At 38.4% G+C, this 25438-nt stretch overlaps 2 protein-coding genes across 2 annotated transcripts in view; one reads left to right on the top strand and one right to left on the bottom strand.

The window, feature by feature from the left end:
* The window catches only part of dclk2a (doublecortin-like kinase 2a), a 153144-nt gene that overhangs the window by 33094 nt on the left and 94612 nt on the right, over nt 1-25438 (top strand). The window lies entirely within an intron of this gene.
* Nucleotides 1-25438, bottom strand: part of nr3c2 (nuclear receptor subfamily 3, group C, member 2) — a 79353-nt gene that overhangs the window by 53487 nt on the left and 428 nt on the right. Inside the window, exon 2 of the mRNA XM_044190079.1 lies at nt 22085-23911. Coding sequence (XP_044046014.1) covers nt 22085-23892 — 1808 coding nt within the window. The 5' untranslated portion in view covers nt 23893-23911. The remainder of the gene's footprint in view (nt 1-22084; nt 23912-25438) is intronic.

Here is a 25438-nt window from a genome sequence, read left to right as displayed (position 1 = left end):
ACTGGCTACCAGCCAATAGGAAAAGATGACAGGAAGGACAAGAGACTTCGGTTGCATTGCATTCCTCAGCCCTTTCAAGCATCCACTGTAAAAGGTATTTCCCCTTGCTGTTTAAAATAAACAGAATACTGTACATGGCTTAATGCTTTTTGATTGGTGCTACAGTACACATGCACTCCAAGCGGGCCCGGCACCATGAGGGGTCTTAAGGGGGTTTAGCCCCCTCTGTTGTATTTTTTGCACCCTCTGTTTAAGCTTTGTTTAAGGTGTATGCTAAGGCCGCGCTGTCCATAGTACTGAAACGGAGTGGAGGAGATCCATAGACAGACAGACAGAAAGCGTCACTTAGTTTGGTTTCTTAGCCTACTTGCTTTTCATGGTTGTAAATAGAACTTTCGGCCCTATTGTAGCAGCAGAAGGGTAACGACAGGGAAGCGAAGGGACAGTCAATGAGAGAGCGAGAGAGAGAGAGAGCTGCAAACAGCTGTTTCTATGCACCTCCCCCTGCTGATTTTGACAGAGAATCGTTCATAAATTAAAAAAAATATTCAGCTCTCTGTTTTTATGCACCTCCCCCTGCTGATTTTGACAGAGAATCGTTCATAAATTCAAAAAATATTTAGCTCTCTGCTAGTGCCAGGTACTTATGTGAGTGCTTTGATCAATAAATGTATTCTTTGATTTTGAAACAGTAGCCTTATGTTGTTGTTATTTAGCCTTTCTGAGGCTATAGCATGGTTAAATCAATGAATTTTACTTTATGAAAAAAATTGCCTTCTCGCAATGTTTAACAGCCACCTCAGAACAAACCAACAATTCATTCAGACTATTTGAACTGACCCTTATCTCATTAAAGAAACTGCAATCATTTGTACTCACAGATGGCACAGAGAAATGTTCCATCTTTTTAAACATAATGCTTTGATTATTATAGAGCATGATTAATTTGCTGGATAAACCAATTTTTCCATAATTAAAAAGAAGAGGATAAGTTCAATGAGGTGTGGGTTGATGTGTGGGGATTAATTATAGTCCTTTTGTACTTTATTGAGACTTTCCACTCCGAAATATGTCATCTGCAATGAACAATATAGAATAAATTGAAAGGGAACTCAGACATGCCTTTTCCCTCTGCCCTTTTGTTCTTTTTTCTGCTTATCTCAGATCATCGTCTTTCCCTCTCTGTCCATCCACCCTATGCAGCTCTTTATCTGCCTCTCTTGTCTCTATTCCTCTCAGTTTTCTTTTTACTGTAAATCTCAGATTCTCAGAGAGACACTGACATAAACCAAATGAGACACTCTCCTTGCAGTTATTTCGGTGCTTCAGTTTTACATGGCTTCTGTAATAAATGACAAATGAGGGCTTATTTAACATTGTAGTGAGTTTAATTTTAAGCTGAGTCTGTACTGTGTGTGTGTGTGTGTGTATGTAGCACACACAATGAGTAAGTGATATCATGAGTAATATATTTTTTATGAGATTCTTTAAAATACATTATTGCTTTTTTAACTTAGAAGAAAATTACTAATGAAAGAAATGGCCTAACTATGTTCATCAAGCTAATTAAGAATTTTCCTTCTTCCCTTTTCTTGTCTGAATGTTAATGTTGCCAATCTGTATACATGTATCAGCAATATGAAATAAGCTCACGTTGAATTAAGAAATTCCCAAGCAATATGTATTTGGATTGTTCAGGCTTATAAAGCATATGAACATTTTGCAGCCTTGATGTGTGTTGAAAGTTGTCTTTCACAGGGCACCACTAACTCACATGGTGTCCTCTGACAGAAGGAGACATTTTTGCTGAAGAATGTGAATTTATGTAAATGACAGATATTGGAAAATGAGTACTGGACCGCAACAATTACAAAAAACATGAATCCATCATGTCTGCATGTTTGGCATACAGGAATATCCTCTGTTTAAAGGATTGCAATACCTCAAAGGATAACATCTAAATACAAAGACCCTAGACAAAGCCCGTCATTGCTTACAAGTGGAAATATAAACCTTGTTTGTGCATTTTTGTTATCCTAAGAAAGGATTTCAGGATCTGTTGCACGTAAACTGGGTCATAGGCTTGCAAAATTATGTTATACTGTAAATCAAAACTTTTTGATAGCTTTACACCTCCCTTTTCTTAGTAATACAGACAGTTATGTCACTTTATAGGAGTGCAAAAACATCTAGCAAACTTATTAAGCTACTGAAGTGCTTATTTTCTAGAAACTGAACTAACTATGGTGGTCCAAAACTGGCAAAAACATGACCATAACATGAGCAATGTGATATGAAACAGAAATACTGGCATATACTATAGAGGTGTGTTGATACACGTGAGCATGCTGTAACCCTCCCCTTGGCACGCTTCTTTATGTACAAGAGCCTAATCTGAATTTAATACACTGCAGGGTTAACAGCTGCTGGAGGCAGAGTGAGCTCAACTCTGTGAGGACAGATCGGATCAATTACCCGATCCATCTATAGGCAACGACTAGAAACTACCCTGTGCGGCACGTGGATTAGATGAATTTATTCTCTTTTAATCAGAGTCACCACAACCTTTCGTCAATGCCATCTTTACTCTGACCAATGAGGTGTGAAGAAAGAGGAGTTGACAGGTTTGAATGTCCTTCAGTTTCTGTCCTGTATCATTACCCATCTCTCAAAATAGATCGAAGCTATCTAAAAAAAGAAATCCGTTGTCATGCATTCACTGTGCTTGGTGGAGCTTCGAGCCCTCCGTCCAACAGTATGTGTAAGTTTGCTCTCATATTTGTGAAGACACTACTCCATTTTGGTCCAGACACAAATTAATTTCCATGTTTTGTCATAATATAATCATTTGCCTTCATTCTTAAACACACAAAATGAGAGATTTGTGGTTGTTTTAGGTACAAACACAGATTACTTACATTTATACAGACATAATTACCTCAGTAATATTCACTATTTACCAATCCATCAAACATGGTAAATATACATACAGTGCTTGCAATACTTAATAAAGCTTTATTTCCCAAAAAACAATCATTCACTTTTAAGATTTATGTGTCCATCATATTATGGTAAAACAAACTATACATATTTGCACTGAAGCAGCACTGAAATATCAACATGTCCACTAAACAGCTGTGGTTGTTTACAAGTGTGCATGTACTGTTTGTGTGTTGGTGTGTGTGTGTATGCCACAAGGGGACCAAAACCAAAGGAAGCCCACTGAGGGGGAATAACTAAATCATGCAGCCTACAGATGTTTGTTAAATACCACAATGAGACCGAAAAGATGGGCCCAAAACTGTCAGATTGTTGTGTGGATGTGGTATTCTGTCTGACCAGTGGTGAGCCTGCATTAGACAAATGTGGATATAAATCTTTGAATCCATGTCAGGCCATCCTGCCTGTAGCACTATGAAATGTAAACTAGACAACAGAAGGACCATAAGCCCTACACAAATACCACAATAAAATACTTGGCATGTTAGCATTCATGAAAGCCATGGAGAAAAGTTTATTGAGATGCAGCTTAATCAGAGATAAGGGGTTATAAACTGAAATAAATACATTTTAAATTAGTTTTTTGTAAAATTTTGTTCAGTTCAAGAAACTTTTATGTTAAGAACTGAATCCTAACGTGAGAAGTTTAAAAAAAGGTAACACCAATTGTTCAACTGCACAAATGCTTTGCTGCTAATGGCTATCAGGCCTCATAAAAAACTCTTTCATAATGAGTTTCAGCCAGAAAATTAGTAATTATTCAAATCATTTAACTGCAGGAAGGTGCGTCAAGAAGAGATTGTACATACAGCAGCCTGTACAGTAGCTGAGCCTTCAGGCTAGCTCTGCTGAGGCCAGTGCCTCTCCCATCGTGTCAACACATGTGATGTGCCCTCATTTTCAACACCATTAATTTCAGGGGGAGGGTTGGAGAAAGAGGGTTGAAACGTGATGCAGTAGACTGAGCATTTGACTCAGCATTTTGTCTTGCCATTCATCTAGGGACTGTAAATGGTGAGTGTAATCTCCTAACTGGTTGTGCAGGTGAAGAAATGTAGAGCCAAAGTTTCAGGATGTTGTAGTTCATTTCCGCCCTCAAACCACCAAATATGTCTCTGAGATCTTTGGGACAAAGAGGTAAAAGATGGCAGAGGTAACACGAAATAATTATAATAACTATGCTACTATTAGCCTGAAGCAAGCTTAAGTTTTTTTAAAGTTTTGCTTAGCAACAGCCGTTGTGGCCACAAGTGAAATACAGAATAATGGAACTGAGTGGAAATTAATATGCACTACTTATTATTAGTTGCACTACTGTTCTACCCAGTCCAATTCATTATTGTACATATCCATCAGTATACTTCTGTTTATAGTAATGCCATCTGTATATAATGTCCATAGTACCACTTGTAAAATATTTTCATAATACTGCTCTATTCTGCATTTATGCACATATTTTATATCCTGCACTTGCTTATTGCACTTCTGGTTAGACCTAAACTGCATTTCATTGCCTTGTACTTGTACATGTGTAATGACAATAAAGTTGACTCGATTCTAAAAATTCTCTACATTTCTTAAGCAACCATTTTAATGAACAACCATTAGATGACCTGATTGAGAGCAAGTGCAACAGTACCCAAAGAAAACAACAAATGTGTCCTCTAGTGATATACAGTTTATTCCTGTTGTGAAAAGCCCTCTGAAAAGTATTTGTGACAACTAAAACTTAGCATAACAGTAGCACAAGAGAAGCTTAAGAGATCTAGTCACTTAAAAAAAGCCACTGTACCCAAACAAGTAAGAATGTAGTGTCAAAACCCCCAAGTAAGGATTGGTACCAAGGACCAGTGTTAAACTGTTACCGGTTCCTGTTTGGTCAGAACTAAAACAGATTAGGCAGTCTGGGCCATGATCCCATCCCAAGAATAAATGAAGAAAGGGCACAATTCCAAGGTTCACTAGTACACCAACTTATAAATGTTTTTTATGGCAAATATTCTAGACGCAATGTCCACTTACTTAGCTATTCCAAGAGCTTTTGACAGTATCCCATGACCTTCTTCAGCAAAACTTATAGATTTTAGTCCCACTGTCCCTCTAAAAATGGTTGCAAAATGTGACTAAACGGCCACAGTCTGGGGCACTCTAAAATGTATTAATCTATTGCTGTTAGCTTACTTTTAGATATTGCTCTCCTATAGTCTTATTTAAGTCTAGTTTATTTCTAGTAAACAGCAAAAAAAGACAAATTAATCCTGCCAGAAGCAAAAGAATACTGTTAATTGCTTTCACAACATGCCCCATTTTTATTTACAAGATTATGGAGGAGTCTTGATAAAAGTACTGCTAAGTACCAATACCATTTAGGCAGCACTGGTATCAGTACCAGCGTCTGTAAAATCCTAACAACACCCATTCCTATTCACAAGTGTTTTGAAGATTGTAACATTTCTACTCAATCGTGACTATTTTTAATAGATACAGTAGAATAAAATATGCTACTATCTACTGTACTTTCCATCTCTCTCCTTCTCTGTCTAGATATTCATCTCTCTCTCTCTCTCTCTCTCTCTCTCTGTCTCTCTCTCTCTGTAGCAAACATATACGCACTGCACACACACACAGACGCACACCAAGTGCCATACTTTTCAACAGGTTTTCTCTCTCTCTCTGTCCCTCTCTCACTCCCTCTACAGTATGGTAATTTTCTCCTGTTCAGTTTCTGGCACCTCTCCAGTGTAATCACTAAGGGGAAACCACCCCTTGAAACACTTGTGAGTGTTTGGCCCTTAATTCATATTGCATGAAATGAGCATGCAGCTTTGTTCACAGAGGAAAAAAATACCATGCCTTCAGTAGAGCTTGTCTAATACAACCCACAGATGGGAGCTTTAATAACTAATGCCAGGGCCAAGAGAATAAAACAACAATAAAATGGGACCTGTGCCTGATCTGACAGTTAGTTATTTTCAGTTTGAGACACCTAGTTATCTACTGACATGTAATAATTCATATATGGGGCAGCAACAGCACAGCCATCCTGCTGCACCTGCTGATAATCCTCACCAAGTTACCTATTTTATTCTCAACACTAGCTCGTTTAGCTACTAATTAGTTTGATCCATTGCTAATTAAAAAAAATATTGATTAGTGCAGCTTTGAAGTTGTGTTTCTTAGGTAAACCTACTGTATTGCCATAAAGTAACTGCTGTCCCAGGCACCTTTGACACACCAAATAAAAATAACTTGATGATATAGTAAAGTTTGTGACATATTTTAGGAATTATTTCCTGGTGAAGACTTCTATTTCTAATGATGGTGTCAGCTGACTGACAATAAGCAATACTGTCAGTCACTTGACATGCTCCCTAACAATAAGCAAGTGTAGTCCTGTGTCTCATGTTATAGAAACATATTGGTGATGAATGATACTAATATATTGTGGGCCATATACATAGGTAGGCATCAAATTTCCTCAATTTACTTGTCTTTCTTCTTCTACGGTTATGGTACTATGGTGCTATCAAACAACAAACACATTCCACTTACCCTCTGACAATCAACCCATCCACTCAGCCTGTCAAACAGGCAATCCCAAAGGCTGTTGGAACTGTGTCAGCATCTCACCTGAAGGAGAAGCTTCCTACTGGTAAGCCTGATATACCACAAGGCGCATGTGTCATTGGCACTGGAGCGAGTGGGTATAATTATACTGGAATGAAGGAAGAACTTAAGACATGTCAGCTACATTCACAACAGGCAGGATAACATGCTCCTCCACCAGCAACCAAAAAGAAACCCTGTGCTGAAGGCTGCGTCTCCTCTCAGGTTGCTAAGAAAGAACGTTTAAAACCATACGTTTCACAATAGCAACAAAATGAAGCAATCTTTTTCTCTATATCCGACAAAGACGTATCACAGAATTGTTCTAAGATTATGCTCCTCTTAGCAGATGTTAACTACTGTTTGGGAATGGTCAATAATAATGGATGGAACCACATGCAGAACATCTACAGGTCAAACTAAATTTTTACTCTGGATATTACCACAGGTCAATGGTTTGAATCATGGTAAAAAATCATACTCATGTGCAGAGTTCCTGGTGCAATGCCCCAAATCAATAACCCACTGATGAGATAATGGGATTGTGGAAGACCACTGATTTCTGTGACTGCTGGCATCAGCAACTGAGAGTTACAACAACACCAAGTTTTCCCTCCAGAGTCAAGGGTACAGTATATATCAGGACTGATCTAACATGGCTGAGATGCTATAATGACGACAATGGTGCCCTTGATGTGGCGGCGCAACCTCCAGTGGTACACTTTTCACCATCATTGGCACATGTCCATCAAGGTGAACCGCATGTATAGTATGTGAATGCATATATTTAATAAAGCAGGAATCTAGGTCAGCAAGAGCAAGTGTTCCCACAGTTGGAAGAACTGTACTGGCCTTGAGAAAACAGGTTTAACGTTAAAGCAAGTGGACTTGACTCCAACAATAATGTAGGGCATTGAACCATAAAATAGCAAATGATCACCAAGATACTGTATGTGATCTAGTTGCCACAAGTGTAGATTAAAAGCTCATTTGCATTAGTCAGATTTATTCTACAACTTGCAACATGAGGAAAAAATATTTTTTTAAAGAATCAGGACAATAATGCTCATATGTGATGTGGATGGGTTTTTTAAAAAAAGATTCCTCCTCTCCATACTGGTTGTGAAACGGGAAAAGATTGGGGACAAAATCCACAATCCTTGTTTTGCATTCTGAAGTTTATTCAACTAATATGAGGCTTTAGTAGTCTGAGTTAGCCAAATCAAGTGGGTATCTTCCAAATTTAAAGTCTTTTGAAGATGAAATTGCCTCTTTGTGTTCCCATGAACACAAATGTTTCCTTGCTAAGCCGCAGCAGTACGGTACATCCTAATAGTTGTATATAGGTTTGTTTCCGAGAAAAAACAATAATAAACCTACATGTGACTGCCAGGACGAAAGTACTCACTTGATTTAACTAACTCAGACTGCTGAAGCCTCATATTAGCTTAGACTGAACTTTAGAACAGATTTTCACAGGTAACAAGGACAGTGGATTTTGTCCCTCATTTCTTACAGGATAGTAGCACTAGTAAAGAATTACTTCAGGGCCAGAATGGACAGGAGAAATGATTACATCAACTTATAACTCTTTAAGTGTACATATGACATGAGTGTTGTATTTAAGGTAGACTCTAATGTATCCAAAGTTCAAAAATAAAAATTACTTGAATGAGCTAAGTTTTGAAACATACATAACTTCCCTACATGACAGTGCTACTCTGATTATAATGTTGGTTGGAAAATAAAGTGGCACCAGACAAAAGGAATGCACCGGAAAAACCTGAATTATGACCTACATTACATTTTCTCACTTTCCCTCCTTTATTATGTCACTCTAATGATACTAAACCATAACAAAACAGACATAAGTCTGTGAGTAACCCTGTGTATGGTTAGACAAAGAACAAATGAATCCAGGTATGAATATGCACAAACTCTTCTACTGCTTTGCTGAAATTCCAACATTACAGTATAATGGTGTGTCAGCTTCTTCCATTTTCTTTAAGGTCCAGCAGCTGAGCAAGATTGTGAATAAAAGAAAAAGCTCCTGCTTAACAGTCAAAACCTCAAAAAAGCCCCAGACTGTCTCCCTTTCAGAGCAGAGTGAAACAGGCAGCTGTAGCCAAGTCAGAGGAAGGCAGGCGAAACAAAAAGCAGACATTGTGCCAGGTACAGTGCAGTAAACTCTACAGGGAGAATGGCCAGATCTGAGTATTTCCCAGAGCTGTGGACAGTACTGATTTGATGCCATCATAGTGTCCTAGACTGTGTCTTCCTGTTGAAACTGGCTCATTTCTTTATAGACAGGCCTTGTAGATAAGTTCCCAAACACAAACCAAACCATTCTGGTGGGCGGTCACTAGATCTGCTGCTACCCTGAGATGTTTCTGTGACATTGTTCTATACATAAAGGGATGGTCAATTCAAATTTAACAAAAAGAAAACTTACTAGTAATACTAGCTATGCAGATAACTTTAGTTTAAATTGGCCCAGTTTTGAGATATCTCTATGGCTGGGTATTGTTTGAAATTTAATGATACTAGTACTAGTACCGATACAATACTTTTTTCAGTACCATACCATACCAATACCATTTCATTTAACAAAATATGCCACACTTCTGAAATGTTAAATGATGAATGCTTAAACACAAGAAGCCATACAAGAACTTTGCCTGAATAAAGTAGTCTAAAATTGGTAAAAATTTTGATTTAAATCACAAACTGTCTAATCAAAGAATAAGTAAACACAATTACAAATCTGACATTCAATGCTAGTTTTTGGTACCTGACAGTTTTCAATACTCTGTGCTACACACACACATTTCGGTTGGTACCAAAATCTATTGAGGTTCTAAATCTAACCCTATCTGTCTCTGAGATTTCTACTGGTGCGCCAATACAGTGGAGGTAAATGGAATTTCACTGTTACTCTAAATAATCCACAGAAGCTGCCAACAGTTTTCATAGAGGCTAGAAAGTATTTTCAATGAAAACTGTTCACAATGATTATCCAGAGTAATGGAGACGTCTTTTCTATTTTTAAGCACCACAAACAAAATGTCATTGACCCCCATTGTATTGGAGGCAGAAGTCTGAGAGAGACATCACAAAACCTAGACAAGTGAAACAAATCTATCTGCATGACTAGATACCACCTGAGGTAAGAAAGAAAAAAATGGGGTTTTTGTGTGTGTAATTTGAGAAAGCTGACCCTTTAATATAAATATCCCTTCAATTATGACTTTGCTTCTCTCTTTTACCGAAAACAGAAATCATATTACACTTCCTGCCAAACATGTTTACCCTTTTGTAGCGTCAGGCAAGGAAATTATTTTTCCAAACTCAGTATGATAAAGTATATTTTTCTTTGAGCTGTCACTTGATCCTTGGAAGCCTCATTTTACCTGCTGGGTCAGTGTCATAGGCTGCCGTGGCGCTACATACATGATACTTGTACACCTAGAGAAGCTGTATCCTGAATAACAGGGATTCTGTGGATGGTCTTTTATGGATTCAAATAAATTCTTGATAAAGGACACAAATCATTTAGTTTTTCCCCACAGCAGAACAGGAGGAGACACCCAGTAAATATGTGTTTTCTAGGTCACCACCATGATCGCCATTTAAAAAAATTAATATACAAGGCTATAACATGTGTGTGAACATACTAGGTGTTTCTGGGATTTAAACCAATAGGTCCTCCAACCCATACGATCACATAGTTCGTTTGTTCTTACCCTCTAGCATTCAGCATGCGTTATGTAAATCACATGACATAAGTCATATAACTAACGTAATGTTATGTAACTTAAAACTTTAAATAAGTCAATGTTGACTTTTGGGTGAAAGTCATTGTTTCTTTGTGCCAGCTATCCACCCCACCACCTCCATAAGTGGACTTTCTAGCTTGTTAAACTACGTCACCTGACTTCCTGGTTCCTGGGTCATAATTACCACAACCACTAAAGGTCACATCCTACAATAAACGTAAACATGGGTCGTAATAAGCTGCTTGCACAAACAACCTATATGGATGTTTTTCTGGTGAGGACAGTCTGATTTAAACATATATGGGAAGATATACACAAGACAGCTGATAAAGGCTTTGAGTGTAAGATTTACAGTACAGTACACGTGTTAGTATGCACTTTGATACATCCAGTGTGTTAGATGTAGTATCTGTGTGACATATTCAATAGAAAATGTTTTAGTTCTGCACATGCTATTTAGTTTCTTTTTTAATTTAAAAGCATGCACAATTTTGATAAAGCTAATTTTATTATTTATTTTATCTAATTTATATATATTCTTATTAATAATAATAATACAAAAATATTTATTTATTTAATTAAAAATGTTATCACAGAATTAACATCTAGACAGAAGAGCAAAGAGATGCATTAACTAAAAAATTACCTGAAAAAATATATACAGTACATATCTATTAACGTTCAATTCAATTCAATTCAATTATATTTACATAGCGCTAATTCATAACAGAAGTTATCTCATTGCACTTTTCCTATAGAGTAGTCTAGACCGTACTTTTTACAATATTATTTACAGAGACCCAACAATTCCCACCATGAGAAAGCACTTGACAGTGGCAAGGAAAAACTTCCTTTTAAGAGGCTGAAACCTCAAGCAGATTCCACATAGGTCACTGCATTAAAGTTTTCTTCAATTTGTAACACATTTCTATATACTGAGTTCCCTTTTTTAAAACTCCTCACACAGTTCTTTTTACTGACAAGTGGCACAGGTAATCTAACATCTACCAGTACCAGAACACTGACAACATTTGTCTCCCAACAGTAAGACTTTGTCACTAGTTACACAGTTACCTAAAAACAATAACAACACCATTACAACATGTATCAATAATGTCTTTGAAGTAGCTTTATTTAATTTAATTAATTTAGTAATTTTTGCATAAACCAAGATTCCATTACAATAAAAGGAATGGCACCTCTTTACTGCATGGATTGTGCTGCTTACAGAAATTAATCAGAAATGCAGCAATATGCGTCAGTAGGCTTTATTTTCCTAAAGTAATTCCAGTAATGGGATACAAAACAAATGTGTATAAATTCACTATACATACTTGTATAGAATAGCTACAGATATAGATATACAACAGTTCTAGTCAACCCTGTCTGCTGCATTTGGCCACCTTATGTCCTCTCTTTCAACACACCTGGTAAAGAGTCTTTTTGCATGTCATATCCTTCCCTGGCAATCTTCTGCAGATATGTCAAGACATCCAGCATTTATTGCATCCAGGAGAGACATCTGATCATGTGAACGGTAGTCATAAACTTTCCACCTTCATGGGGAAAATAATTCCTCTATGGGGTTGAGGACCCCCTATGGAGTCTCTCTGTGTCTCGCTGGGTTCATGTTTACTGAGAAAAACTCATTCCAAAGATTTGTCCCTTTACAGTATATACATGGCTTGAAATTGAAAGGCATAATCATCTGTGTAGGTGCTCTGCTAATATGGGAATAATATTTTTATAATATAAAATATAATTTCTGTTTAGATGTAGATGTAGCAGAATGTTGCAGTCTAATTTACAGTAATGTTTTATGTTACGTTTTGAACATAAATGTAACACTTTTTACAAAAGTATGTAAACAATGGACTGTAGAGAGAAAACAGTGAGGGAGAAACAATATATGAATTTTGAAAGATGTGGTCATTGAATGCATTTTGCATCAAAGCAATGAAAAGTGATCTACAGTTTAGTCCACATTGACTTCTGTTGTGCTGACTATGTGAAGACTTTTGAAAATGTGAACTCAGTATTGAGAAATGCGTGTTACCAATTGTAAAAAAACTGTAAAAGCCTCCAAACCATTTGGGGAACCTAAAAAGAGGTTGACTTCAGACATTCTGTTCACTGCCTTCCATTCACTTAACAGATCATTTCTTACTGTTTACCCTGGTTTTCCCGTCATTTGTGTTATGAAGTTATCAACAAAGTTATTAATGTTTTAAGTCACAGTCAATGGCAGCACTTTTTTGAATCACTGGTTCTGCTGACGTAAAAATGATGGTGGATGTTGTATGCATATGTGTCTATGTTTTTGTGTTTGCGAGAGAATGAAAGTGTTATGTAAAAGGACCTGGAATAATCCCCCCACCAATACACACACACACACACCCTTCACTTTATTTGAGCCAACTATGCATGACCTACTTTGGGAACCTTTCAAGCTGAACAATTAACAGTATTTGAAACGTCTTCCTTTATGGCATCCTTTTCATGGAGGAACTGACCAGACAAACACTGGGTTTAAACGTAAGCACTTTGGCATGAATACTTTGGCAAACTATAATTAAACATGAATGATAAAGACATGCCTTGTTTGCTCAGTCAAGTTTATCAAGATACAAGAGGAAGACTCACGCCGGAGGGTTGGGAGCCAGTTCTGAAAGGGACCATATGATATGCTAGACTAGCACCCTCCCAAGGGTCAGGGTGTGGCCCTAAGCAGACCAGCTAAGTGTGCAGTGTGTGACCAACAGGCCCAACCTACCTGACCTCTACCCAGCCCGAGCAACCCCTCTGTTTCCAATGATGGTGTCCAAGATTGCTACAGTCCTAATTTCGTGGGGGGTTTCTTTTTTGTTTTTTTTCTTTTATTTATTTACCTATTCAGACCTCTCTCTTATTCCCCCTCCTTAATTGATTGAGGAGCTATTGGCAGAAATGGGACAGAGGGAGCGGGTTCACTTGCACGGAGGTCATCATGTTGCACTGCCATGTTTCTACAGTAGCCCAGAACGGACAAACCAAATACTGGCTCAAGATAGGGTCGTTCGCGTTTTTTGCGGCCACTGTAGTTTCTCCTACACACTTGGAAGGGGAGGGTGAGGCGAGCGGTATTCAAATATACTGTATATTCGGAGGAAGACAACAAAATGCTGAGAGTCGAGCTGGGTTCTCTCTGCATCCTCTCTACCAAAAATGAAATATTGATCTCATTGCTTTTTTATAGCTCTGAATGAATAATGTCCAACCAATGAATTAGACATCTGCCTGCATTTAGCTCAACAAACAATTCTTTTTTATTTGACAATAGTGATAGGCTCTTGTGACCAGTTAATCTTTGTAATTTGTGATGTAATATGTACATATTTCCCTGTAGTTAGTCTATATTACTGATACCAACATGTTGCTATATCATCTCAGATGATGGCTCATTTCATTTGTAGGAGATCTTCAAGAAAACTTGCATGCTAGGTAAACAAACTACCTGGTACATAATAGACTGCCATTCAGCTACAGTATTTCACACAGCAGCACGCTATAAAAAACCAAACAGAAGCATGCACTATGCTTTGTTGCAGCCCTGGTATTTAGTTTCTGCCTCTTTTATGCAGTTTGTTAATGACCTCAACAACAGAAAGGAATGTCAGCGGTAGGTAATAAAGAGTAGATCTCCAACTACAGGACTAGCCTAGCGGAAATCTGGCCCTCTGTCACCAGACTGTGTTTCAGGAAGAAGTTCAAATGAGGACAAGACAAGCATTCAAATCCCAGGAGCCCTGGCCAGCAGTAACCACACTTTTATTGGGGTGTCAAGTCCGGCCTAGAATGTGTGCTGTTGTTGTTGTTATTGGCGGCCGTGTGTGTGTGTGTGTGTGTGTATGTGTGTTGTGTGCATGGCTCTGCGTGGGAGAGGCAGAGTGGAGACTTTTAACATGGTTTCTTTTCTGTGTAACAAAAGCATCCGATCATTGTGCCACACAGTATCATCTTGGTTCTTTTATAAAGATTACATCCACTGTAGGCATTTACTCCTACGCTCCAGTCGCATGAGGTGAGAAACATCCATTCATAAAACTGGAAAAGAAAGCTGGCTTTCATTGCACCCTCATGGCTATACCTGTTAAGATAATGATGTTGGATATCTAGATCAGATCCGTAACTCATTTTATGTTTTGTATTTAAGCTTTTTTTCTCTCTTTTTGGTAAAAGGTAAGAGAAAAAAAATAAAATCTGGCAGCCATGACATCAAAATCAAACTTTTAGCTACTCTAATTCCAGCAGAAGTAAAAAAAATGTATTCATTATGACTGTATTTGGTGAGCATTTGACAAAGAAAGCAAGAGTATTCTGGTATTTAACAGAGCTGCTAGTAAACCCATTGCCAAACCAAGCCAAAGTGGTGATAGTGGTGAGAATTTTCCTCTTGAAGTCAGTAACCTTTACTTTCCCCTTTAAAACAGCATAAATAGATTTGACATATTATTACCTTATGAAGTTGTGGTGGTGAACTGGTTAGCAAAAATATCTATTTAAAACTTCTTTTAGCTCTGTTTTGGTCTCCACCAACTCCTGAGGGAAATATCTGGCTCTTTAGTTGCTAAATGCTTCTTGAGAGTTTGTGGATCAGAAAACCAAAACGATGCGCTAAAAGACAGTAACAGGCTCAGAGCTGAAAGGAACTGCAGTACAACACGATAGTGGTGGTACTAGAAGGGTGAAATAAACATTTCAACCAATAGTACCAAGAAAAATTGATGAGCTTAATATACTCAGAGCTTATTCTGTCCTTAGTAGCCTTATGTGAATATATAGGTGTATTCTCAAAATATCTGGTTGGTAATTGGTTGATGAAGAAATTCTCAGCAAGCTTTTTAATAATTTAAAATGCATACATTAATCCACACTTCATAATCACACAGTGTAGTCTACATAAAAGTGTGGTTTACAGATGCTGACAAAAAAATGAGAGTGTGTGTGAATGATTCCTTTCTTTGTTCTGATGAACAGTTGGTATGAATGTGTGTGAATGGGGTGAATGACATGTAGTGTAAAGCACTTCGTGTGGTCAGAAGACTAGAAAGGCGCTATACAAGTACAGTCCATTTTACCATTTAATTTTGTAATATCTGTGTAGTGCAGGACAACACATGGCACCTTTGTTTGTGTATGATAATCCTATTATGACTTCTCTATCAGTTTCACCTTAGGTCAAGACTTTAACTAATCAAAGCCTTTATTAACAGAGTTGATGAATGAGTCTACCAGTCACTGAGATATGAGTCCCATCAATGATTCTGACCAAATTGAGAAAGTCCAGAATATCAATTAATGTCAGTTTGTTGGGCAGCAAAGTCAAACGAAAATTAAATAAACTGCATCCCAATACGAGGCTATGAAACAGCATTAATGGCATGATAGCATTAAGCTTCTTCTCTGAAGGAACAGCGTGAAAATATCTCTGAGATCAAGATCAACCCCAAATTTTATTTTTTATTTATTTATCCTGTTTTTAACCAGAAAGTAACATTTAGATACAATATCTCTTCTGCCAGGGAGTCCTGGTCAAGATGGGCAGCAAAAAACATAAAATAAAAAGGTTTTATACAAAAGTACAAACGGGAACAAAAAACATACCAATACACAACAAACAGATATAAAACATACAGGGATCAGGGGCTAAAAAGAATCATGGCAAATAATGGCACTTGTTAAAAGCAATAACATGCTCTATCAAAACTGACTTTAAAATATTTTTTAACATGTCACGAGAGGGTAAAGATTCCAAGTTAAGTATGCCTTGCAGCTCATTCCAAGCGTGCAGGGCGTGAAAGGAAAACGCAGATTTAGCCAGCTCTGTTCGGGTGGTTGGGACCATGAGGGAGAATTTTCACTGATGATCTATTGTTATAGCTACTGGATATGTACTACAGTAAATTACCCAGTAAAGCTTTTGCAATAAAAATTAACATATGGGTTTTTCTCCTTAAACACAATGAAGTCCATTGAACCATTTCATATAAGTTACAATGATGTGTACGGACACTTGCACCAGTTTCAAACCGCAAGGCAGCATGATACTACATCCAGTTTTTTCAAAATAAATAATTCTGACAAAAAGGTACTTTGGACTAATCTTTTTCTAGCAGTAAAAATCATCTCTGCACAATTTAAACAATCTAAACTAACACATTTCCCTGCTTCATGCAGCCATTTAACCCTTTACCTTACCTGTCCTTCTCTCCAATAGTAACAAGTTTTCACCTTGCAGGCAAGGTCTTAGCTTTGTATGTTTACCGGGCATTCATTTTTACGGATAAATTCTTATCAAGTAGAATTTCACCAACTCTTACCACTCATACTGCCTCACTGCTCTCATCACTCCAATTCACCCGCACCAACGAGTGATTGGCTGCCCAGAAGATAGAAAATAACTGGATCCTTGTGGGCACTGTGTATTTTATTTTTCATTCATTTAGATTTTTGTTAATCTTCTTTCTTTTCTTTTTTTTGCTATGCATAGATATTTATGCCACTTCACAAAATAGGGGAAATATTGAAAAAAAAATAATAATTATATTTTAATTTTTAAGAAAGAGGAATGGTTTAAGGCAGTAGGGTGGTTCAGATGCTTCAAAGCTGACCTTGGGCATGACAAATCCTATTTTGCTAAAAATTTATTTTTAATGCTCAATCAGTATACAAGTAGTTTTCTTGCCTCCATGAGCCCAGACAGTGTCACACTTCCTCTTTTTTTAAGCTGATTCACAGGTTAAAATTTTGCAACTACTGCACTGTCTGTCTTTATTCTTGTGCTCAATGTGAAAACATGGCTAATTTCTGCTTGGGGGAACAAGCTAATTTTCATCACTCACTGTTGGACTGGACTGCTGCACTGAAAGGCAAGTTTGAACTGCCAAAGAGCCCCGTACACAGACAGTTATTTATTCATGTGCTTGTCCCAAAGTGCTATGGCAACAGGTCAGAAGACATTTTCAGTATATTTCAGTCCATGTGAAATACATGTAACTTGAAAAATGTTACACCTTGATCATTTTAACATTATGCAAACACGTATAGGAATATATATCGGCCTTTCCTGTTTCTTTATTGACCTTTTATAAAGGAGTTTCTACTGTATGTCATGCCAAATCCTGTAACTAGTTACAGGGTGTCATAGATTTTAATCAATTATCCCAATTAGATCTTCTTAATGTCAATTGTACTGCACAGTACTTTTACAGTAATGTAATATATATATTATTGTAAATAACTGTTGACTGAGATGAATTATTCCCAGCATCCTTCAGTGGGCTATCAATTATCTTACAGGGTTTCAATCATACTGAAAAACATGACCTTTTCACCCAATGTCCTCTCAAACCACCGCACAGTCTGTAATAATCATAAAATGCCTTTTGAAACACATTATTGATTAATTAAAAAATTAAATAAATACATGTTTTTACATTTTTTGTTCAGTTCTGCAGTAAAAATCGGAGGAATGTACTGTATACTGAGCACATGACAATTTATTCATTAAATGTGGCTAGTTCCTGCCCTCCACGCTGCATTTTTTTTTATCAATGTCAGTAACAAGAGAAATGTATTTATTATGTTTGTCAAACACTCTTTGCAGAACCATCACCATATTAACTCTTATATATTTAGCTTAAGAGTGCATGAAATGACTCATACTCATTGACTGTCAGGTCTGCACTTGAGATATCATCAACACGTTTCTACACACTCAATAGAGTAAGCTAAAGAAGATTCTCTCGTGTTTTTTTAAGGCTACCGGACATTCATTCAATCTTGAGTCAAGTATGTTACAGAATGAAAAAAAGAGTGACAATAATAGAAAAACTTGTTACTTGAAGTTTGGCAGCATATGTGCTTTAGATCAGATTTAGCACACTTAAATGATCGTATTAATTACTTCTTTATTATGAATTACTACTGTGTGCTGAATTTGTGACAGTACACATGAGAATGCACATAATTAATACACTTGCATGCAATATAAGACAACATCTTTGCCACATTATTACGTCTGCTGTGTAGACAGCTGAGACCCACAGCCATTCCCCAACACCTTCACCTGTAACATCCTTTTCACAACCCAAACAAGCAGCTGCCCGCTTTATAGTTAGGAACCCATAATGCACTGGGAGCAACTGTGCATGCCTGGTGTTGGGATTTAATTGGATATTAGTATCCAGCAGTGTCTGAATTAATCAAATCATTTCCATCCATTAATTTAGTGGAGGAACATACAATTAAAGCCTTATTAGTGTGCTCTCAGGAGTATGCCTTTTCATCCCTCTACAGAACATTGAGAGTTGGCCAGAGTCCAGTGCAAAGCATTCTCCCTACTTGAATCTGGTGCTTCCTCATGATGGGCACTCTTTTGATCTACAGCAACTGGCTGCAAGCTTAAAGCAAGGAAAATGTCAGCCTATAGTAAGGTTCTGCCATGGCTATAGGAAAGGCTAACATTTTTAATGAGAGCTAAATGAAAAAATAAATTGTTGGGCTTCTATTTTGAGTCTTTACCATTTGTCAGATTATGCAATTATTAGGTCAGAGGGCTGACAAGTTTTAGAGTAATTCTATTTGGTGAAACATTACTGTGAAAACCAGCACAAAAATGCCCTAAATAGGGTGAAAAGAGATTTGGAGATTTAGGCAGCTAGCAAATATAATCCGGCGCACCAATGTAGGTCATTTTATGATAATTTCCATATTTATATATTTCATACAAAGCAGATTTCTTTCATAATGGACTTCAAACTATAGCGCACAGCTTTTCAAATATTCTTCAAAAGAAATTAAACTTTTTTGCAACAAAAAAATTAAGAAAGAAAATCTCAGTATCTAAACCTCCAATCACATACAGTGCACCATTCTGGCCACCTAGATTGTCTAAACATTAAGTTTAAATCAAACATCACATAAATACAACAATTCTGGTTAGGGCGACTCTTTTTTTTTCTCCTCTCTTGTGAATCTGAGTTAAAAGGTTTTTGCACAAAGTAATCCAGACTGCTCAGATGAGCAGCCATTTTTAATTAAAACCATTTACAGAGGAAACCAAAGTGAGAAAAAAAAAGAGCCAAGGGATTTTACACTCTGTCATCCAAGGCTTCAGCGGATCAAAGAGTTTTAGTTGTGCTTTTTAATGGTTACATAACATTTTTGCCTATGAAATACTGGGCCCGGGTGCCATGTAGTCAGTCCAAAGCCTGACAGTACCACATATTTCCTGCAGTGCACTTTTAGATTTCAGGCAGGATACAATCAGCCTATGTTTATGTCAAAGTATAGCTGTCAATCAATACAATACTACTGGTGTAAGAGGACACTGAAAGTAGGCAGCCACCTCTGAAAAATGTTAGATTCTTGCATTCTACCTAAGACATTTCTGTGTGTGTGTGTGTGTGTGTGTGTGTGTGTGTGTATGCATTAACTGTATGTATGTATGTATGTATGTATGTATGTATATGTGTGTTTGTGTCTGTCTGCTTCCCTGCCTGCTGGCTGGCTGCCATGTGGCCCACCTCTTACTGTCATCCTGTCTGACATTAGGGCTAAGCTGGCTCTCATTAGGACCAAGGTGGCAGTGATCCCGTCAACATCGCTTTGGCTCTTGCCATATGGGTCGCCTCCAAGGTAAACGGGCTGTATCAGTCTCCTCAGAGTTTCAAGCCTTGTTATAGCACACACAGAGACGGCGTATCTACTCTCTAGACGAGTGTGTACTGTACACATAAAGTTGAATAAACACGTCAAACAGAGAAGGCATAAAAAATACTGATGATAAGATAATCAGGTCACATCTATGGGTGAGTTGCAGTGTGAATAAATACACATACAGACACACATATACAACATGCTTATTATACATGTTAGCTATAGGAAATACAAAAATATCACAAGGACCATCAATCTAATGTAGTTTTTATGAGCTATGAATTAAGTAGGAAAACTATTAAGTATTTCACCTGGCCATCAGCAAATCAATTTTGCTTGTTATTAGATATATAGTTCAGTGTGACCAAATCAGACCACATATCTTACAGTAAAAGGTTTTTTTATAGCTTGTTAAATGATAAAGTTATGATAGATGCATAAACTCTTGAATGAAAAAAAGAAAGCAACAATCATCATCATCAGCAATGTTTTGCATTTCATTTATAAGCTACAGTATATCAGTTTGCAGTTGATGACCTACATGAATATACAATGATGAAACACTGATAAACTGACTTTTTCCCAGTCCCTTCCTCCAAACTTGTCCCTGCAATCTGAATGACAACAGCTGAGCTGAAGAAAATGAAAATAGACAACTGAAAATGGCAGAGCAATCAGTGGGATCTGCAAAGTTGGTTTCCACAAATTCAGTTAGCAAAACTTTTTATCTAATAAATATCCATTTTGAGATGCTGTGCAACATCATTGCCCCAAGTCGGTCTGGAATTGTCATGGTCAAGTCACAGTCATACATAGTGGAGCAATGTACATCAACATCCCAGCTACTTCTCCTACAGTAAGCGTCTGACTCTTATCAAAGTCGTGCAACAGGAAGTCATTTATGACTTTGTTAAGTGCTTCTTTGCACCAGCTCATAAAACTGTGAATTTATAACATCCCATGCATAAATGGATGATAGCAATGTATTTTATAAGAACACCAATAGACAGTAAATGCTATTAAAATACACAAAAATCATATCACACCCAAATTCCCCAGATGCAGGACCACAAACCTTTTCTCTGATTTACTGTAAATAAACACCAGCACCCGTTAATGTTAGGTGAATACAAGTACTTCTGTATTTTTAACAATGTTACCATATGTTTCATGTTCTAGATAATGGCTTTGATAGTCACTGTCACTAATCGTGTTGATGATAATTTACTTCCTTCAGCTTTATATGCAACTAGGACACCACAATACATTGGAAGCAAAACAACTGTGTCAAAGTTGCACTTTGCCAGATTGGCGGCTATTATAGATTTTTCCCTTTGGCCTGTTTGTTTTGTTTCAGCCCCCACCCTCACAAAAGCAACTGTTTATTTCATCAGTTTGGCAACAAAAGCATGTGATCAATCATTCATAATTTATGATGCTGTCAATGGCCTAGGGCCCATAAAAACAGATATTTGCATTACACAAGGTCTTAGCTGGACCTCCCGATAACAAACCAATAAATTTTGTTGTTGCACATACACACAGGCCCCTGATAAGATGTAAACTTTGCCTCTGTGTTACAGTAGAACACAGCGCAGTACTAGCAGAGATGATGTTGTGATCACATGCTACTATAACAATGACCTGGACCCCTTCCTTTAATTCCTGTTCCCCCAGCCAGCATCCCGCTGCCTTCCCAAACCCGGCTGTTGTTATTATTTTTACACTATTCAAAGCAAACGCCCTAACTCCTTTGTGCAATATGAGTCTGACTGTAACAAACTGGCCATCCATCTATCTAATCCTCTAGAGAGACAGGCTATTATACAGGTATACTGACAAAAAAAACATTATTTAGGAAAAATTAAAACTGCTTCTCTGTGTAAAGTAAAACTGGAATATTTATCACAACTCAGAAAACATCACAGTTTTTAAGCCAGACATCTGACAGAGATACACTGAAAGGCACTCAGACTAAATAGTGACGACTTCATTCTCCTTACCTGGTCATGCTGTCTGTGATGCAGTTCTGACCTGGGTATCCCTCACCTCTGGCTGACAATGACCCCTGCACCATGCCTGGCCGAGATTTCCACGACTCCATTAACGCCGTTACAGGCGAAATTAGATTCAACAAAGGGTTGGACTGGTCCCTCACATCATGCCGTGTGAAAGACATTGTTCCTTGCGCTCCAATCTGGTAATGGAATGAATGTTCACCGGAATTAACTCCAACAATGGCTGATGTGGGCATGCTGTTATTCTCTTGGTAATAGCTGCCATCAGTGGACTCCTGCTTAACCCCTTTAGACAGGACATTGTTGGAGAACACATCAGGCTCATAGTTCCCATTCATAGAGGAGACAGGGGGTCCTAAGATACCAGAAAGACTGTATTCATCAACGTTATTCCTCAGGGACAAATAGGTGGTCTCAGATGCAGGAAAGAGACCAAGAGATGGTGACTGTTCACCATAGGGCTGTGGGTTCATACATCCCTCATTTTTGTTTGGCTCACTCTTAATCTGTGTGATAAAAGGTGTGCTACTCGCATTACATTTGGAGCTGCCTAAACACATGCTCCTGAAGTCAGTTCCAGGCTCATTCTTAATGTACTTAACCATGCCCATCTGGTCTAAGCCAACGTTGAACACCTCCCCGTCTACCATCTCTACTTTAGGGAATTCAAAGTTCTTGAAATCTGTGTCTCTTTTCAGACCTGCTGCTTCTGGGCTGTTGGTGTCATTCTGCACCAAACCCAGTCCACCAGCAGGACTGGACACAGGAAACCCACCCGAGGAGGGGTTCTGTGGGCTGCTGACCGCCATGGCGCCCCCTGTGGCCGGACTGGAGATGGAGGGCCTTACTGTGTTGCAGTTGTTGGCAGTGCTGGTGCAGCTGCCACCTGTGGGGCTTGAGACAGATGACCTAATGTTACAGGTAGTGCTGCAGGACGGAGGCGATCTCACACTACTCATACTCTGGGGGCTGGACATGGGGGACCTCATGACATTGAGTGGGCTGGTGAGTGGTGGTGAGCCCACTGTGCTGGACTCTACAGGGCTACATGTGGCTGAATTCCTGCGCTTGATGTTGGCCAGAGTTGCAGCACAAGACGTCTGGCTGACAGGACTACTGACGGACGAGCACACTGGTCCAAAGCACGTTTGAGGACTGGTGGTTGACGACACCATATTGTTGCTGCCCCCGGGGCTAGAGATGGAGCTGGAGGTCTGGGGACTGCAGGACAGAGATGAGGCCAGCATTGAAGCTGAGCTAACTGGAGTCCCAGCAGTGCATTCTCTGGGAGTGGTGCTGGGCTGCTGGAAACCAAATGGCTTTAACTTGGGGCTCTTTGTGGAACCACACTGGGTGTCCTCTAGAGGCCGTCCACACACTGGATACATCTTCCCAGGGCTGGTATTACCCCCATGCTGGCTAAAGGCAAAGTCTGCCTCCCTGGCAGCATTCATATACAGGCCCATAGACTCAGCCACAGTCTTGGAAAGCTCCTTGGAGTCCATTTCCTGCTTATGACCATGGAGAGAGTTGTTGAAGTGTGGGAGAACAAATGACTGGTTCTGGCTGAGCCGAAGCATTGGCTGCTCCTGCTTCTTTGTATTGTTGTCTTTGCAGTCGGTGGCCGGACTTCCAGCAGGGCAGCTAACATTGACTATGTCCATCAGGATATCACTGTTGGTCAGACTTGAATCCTCTGTACTGCAGCAGTGCTCCATGGTGCTGGGGACCTGCGACCATCTGTTCTCTGTATCACTTCCATCAAAGAAACTTTGGTATCTTTTAGTCTCCATTGCTGGCTCATTGATTCACCTGGTAAATGAGGAAAAGAAAAGAAAAGAATGAGAAAAGTTCATAGTGCTGTTGTTTCAAAAGTGTTAGTCCAGCTGCACACTAGGCATTGGTATATTAAGGGTATTTACCTTTAGACAGAGATTAGAGGTCTCACGTGAGACTAAATTATGTATTTAGAAATATGCTAATGAAGCTTCGAATCTAAGTTTTTGATAGATGCCAAAGCAGTAAGGTCTGCTTCAGTGGATAAAAACCTAATGAGACCAAAAAAAGGGCAAAGGAAAAAGAGCTGTTTGAAGAAGTAGAAATATTTGATCTACAAATAACACATAATACACTTCACTCTTTTTGATATTATAAGGAGTTACTTTTAAAGAATACCGAGAGAAAAACATAAATTATGCTGTGTAAACAATATGTCAAATCTGAAAAAGTCCAAAGCAAGTGTGTACAGTATTGCCTCTCTCACACAAATAAAGCTCCTTATCACTGCACTACAGGGGATGTACAGTCTACTAACTTGAAGAAAACTGCATAGCACGGGTTAATGTATCTACGTGACGTCGTCTGGCTTTTTTTTTGTTTGAGTGCCCACCTCTACTGCGCTTCTATTGGACAGCTCAGACAGAAATCCACCAGCTTTATCAGGCCATTCATGGATTGGTCTGAAGGCTGTCACTCATTAGTTACTGCTCTTGCAGCCACAACATAGCTGCGACATAACTTGAAATGTTGCTTTAGCGGCCAGAGCAGCCCCGTCATGTGCAAAAGCAACAAAAATGCTTTCAATAATTAGACACTTAACATAACAGATTACAGCCGTATGGCATTGCCTTGGTGTTTGCTGTTTCAATATTTATTTAGCATGCTACGGTACACTCTTTGAAGGGCTCACAGCTCTGGAGCAGCCAAGATATCTGAGTTAAAGTTATTCAGGTTGTCTTCAAAACATCCCATGCATATTACGTGCAGATCTTTAAATATAAAAATGAAAAATAAAAGAGATGTCCGCTTAACAATTCCTCCCTCTTGCTCCTGCCGTGATTGTCCTGCCTCTGTAGAGCATGCAACTCTGCATATCTCCCTATTTCGCGTTGGCGCAGAATACTAAATACTAAAAGACGCTGTTTGCTACAGTGTTGAAGTTATTTTTTGCTGTGTGCAAGTCGTCTTATTAACGGCTTTTTGAATGACAAGAAGGACTAAGTGCTGAAGGAAGAAAATCAAAATCATTTAAGTCATATTTTTAGAAAGACTGACAGCACTAGATATTTCTCAGCAGCTCTTGACAGGTGCGTGCAGAAATATAAAATCTAGGCTACTAATAATTTTATTACAATTATTGTGGCTATTTTTGTTTGTACATAAAGTATATAAACTTCTTGGCGACTTTTATTATGGGCCCAGGGCTAACGGCCACGGTTGAAAGTTATTAGATTTCTAATGGATCGGGGATGCAAGTATTGAGTTATCCGACTGAACAGTGAGGAGTTTGCTTTCATTATCATGTAAGAACCAGCGCGAAATTAAAATGTACAGTCAGAC

Source organism: Siniperca chuatsi, linkage group LG3 (assembly GCF_020085105.1).
Source record: "Siniperca chuatsi isolate FFG_IHB_CAS linkage group LG3, ASM2008510v1, whole genome shotgun sequence".
Taxonomy (NCBI): Eukaryota; Metazoa; Chordata; class Actinopteri; order Centrarchiformes; family Sinipercidae; genus Siniperca; species Siniperca chuatsi.
This window is presented reverse-complemented; position numbering and strand designations above follow the sequence as displayed.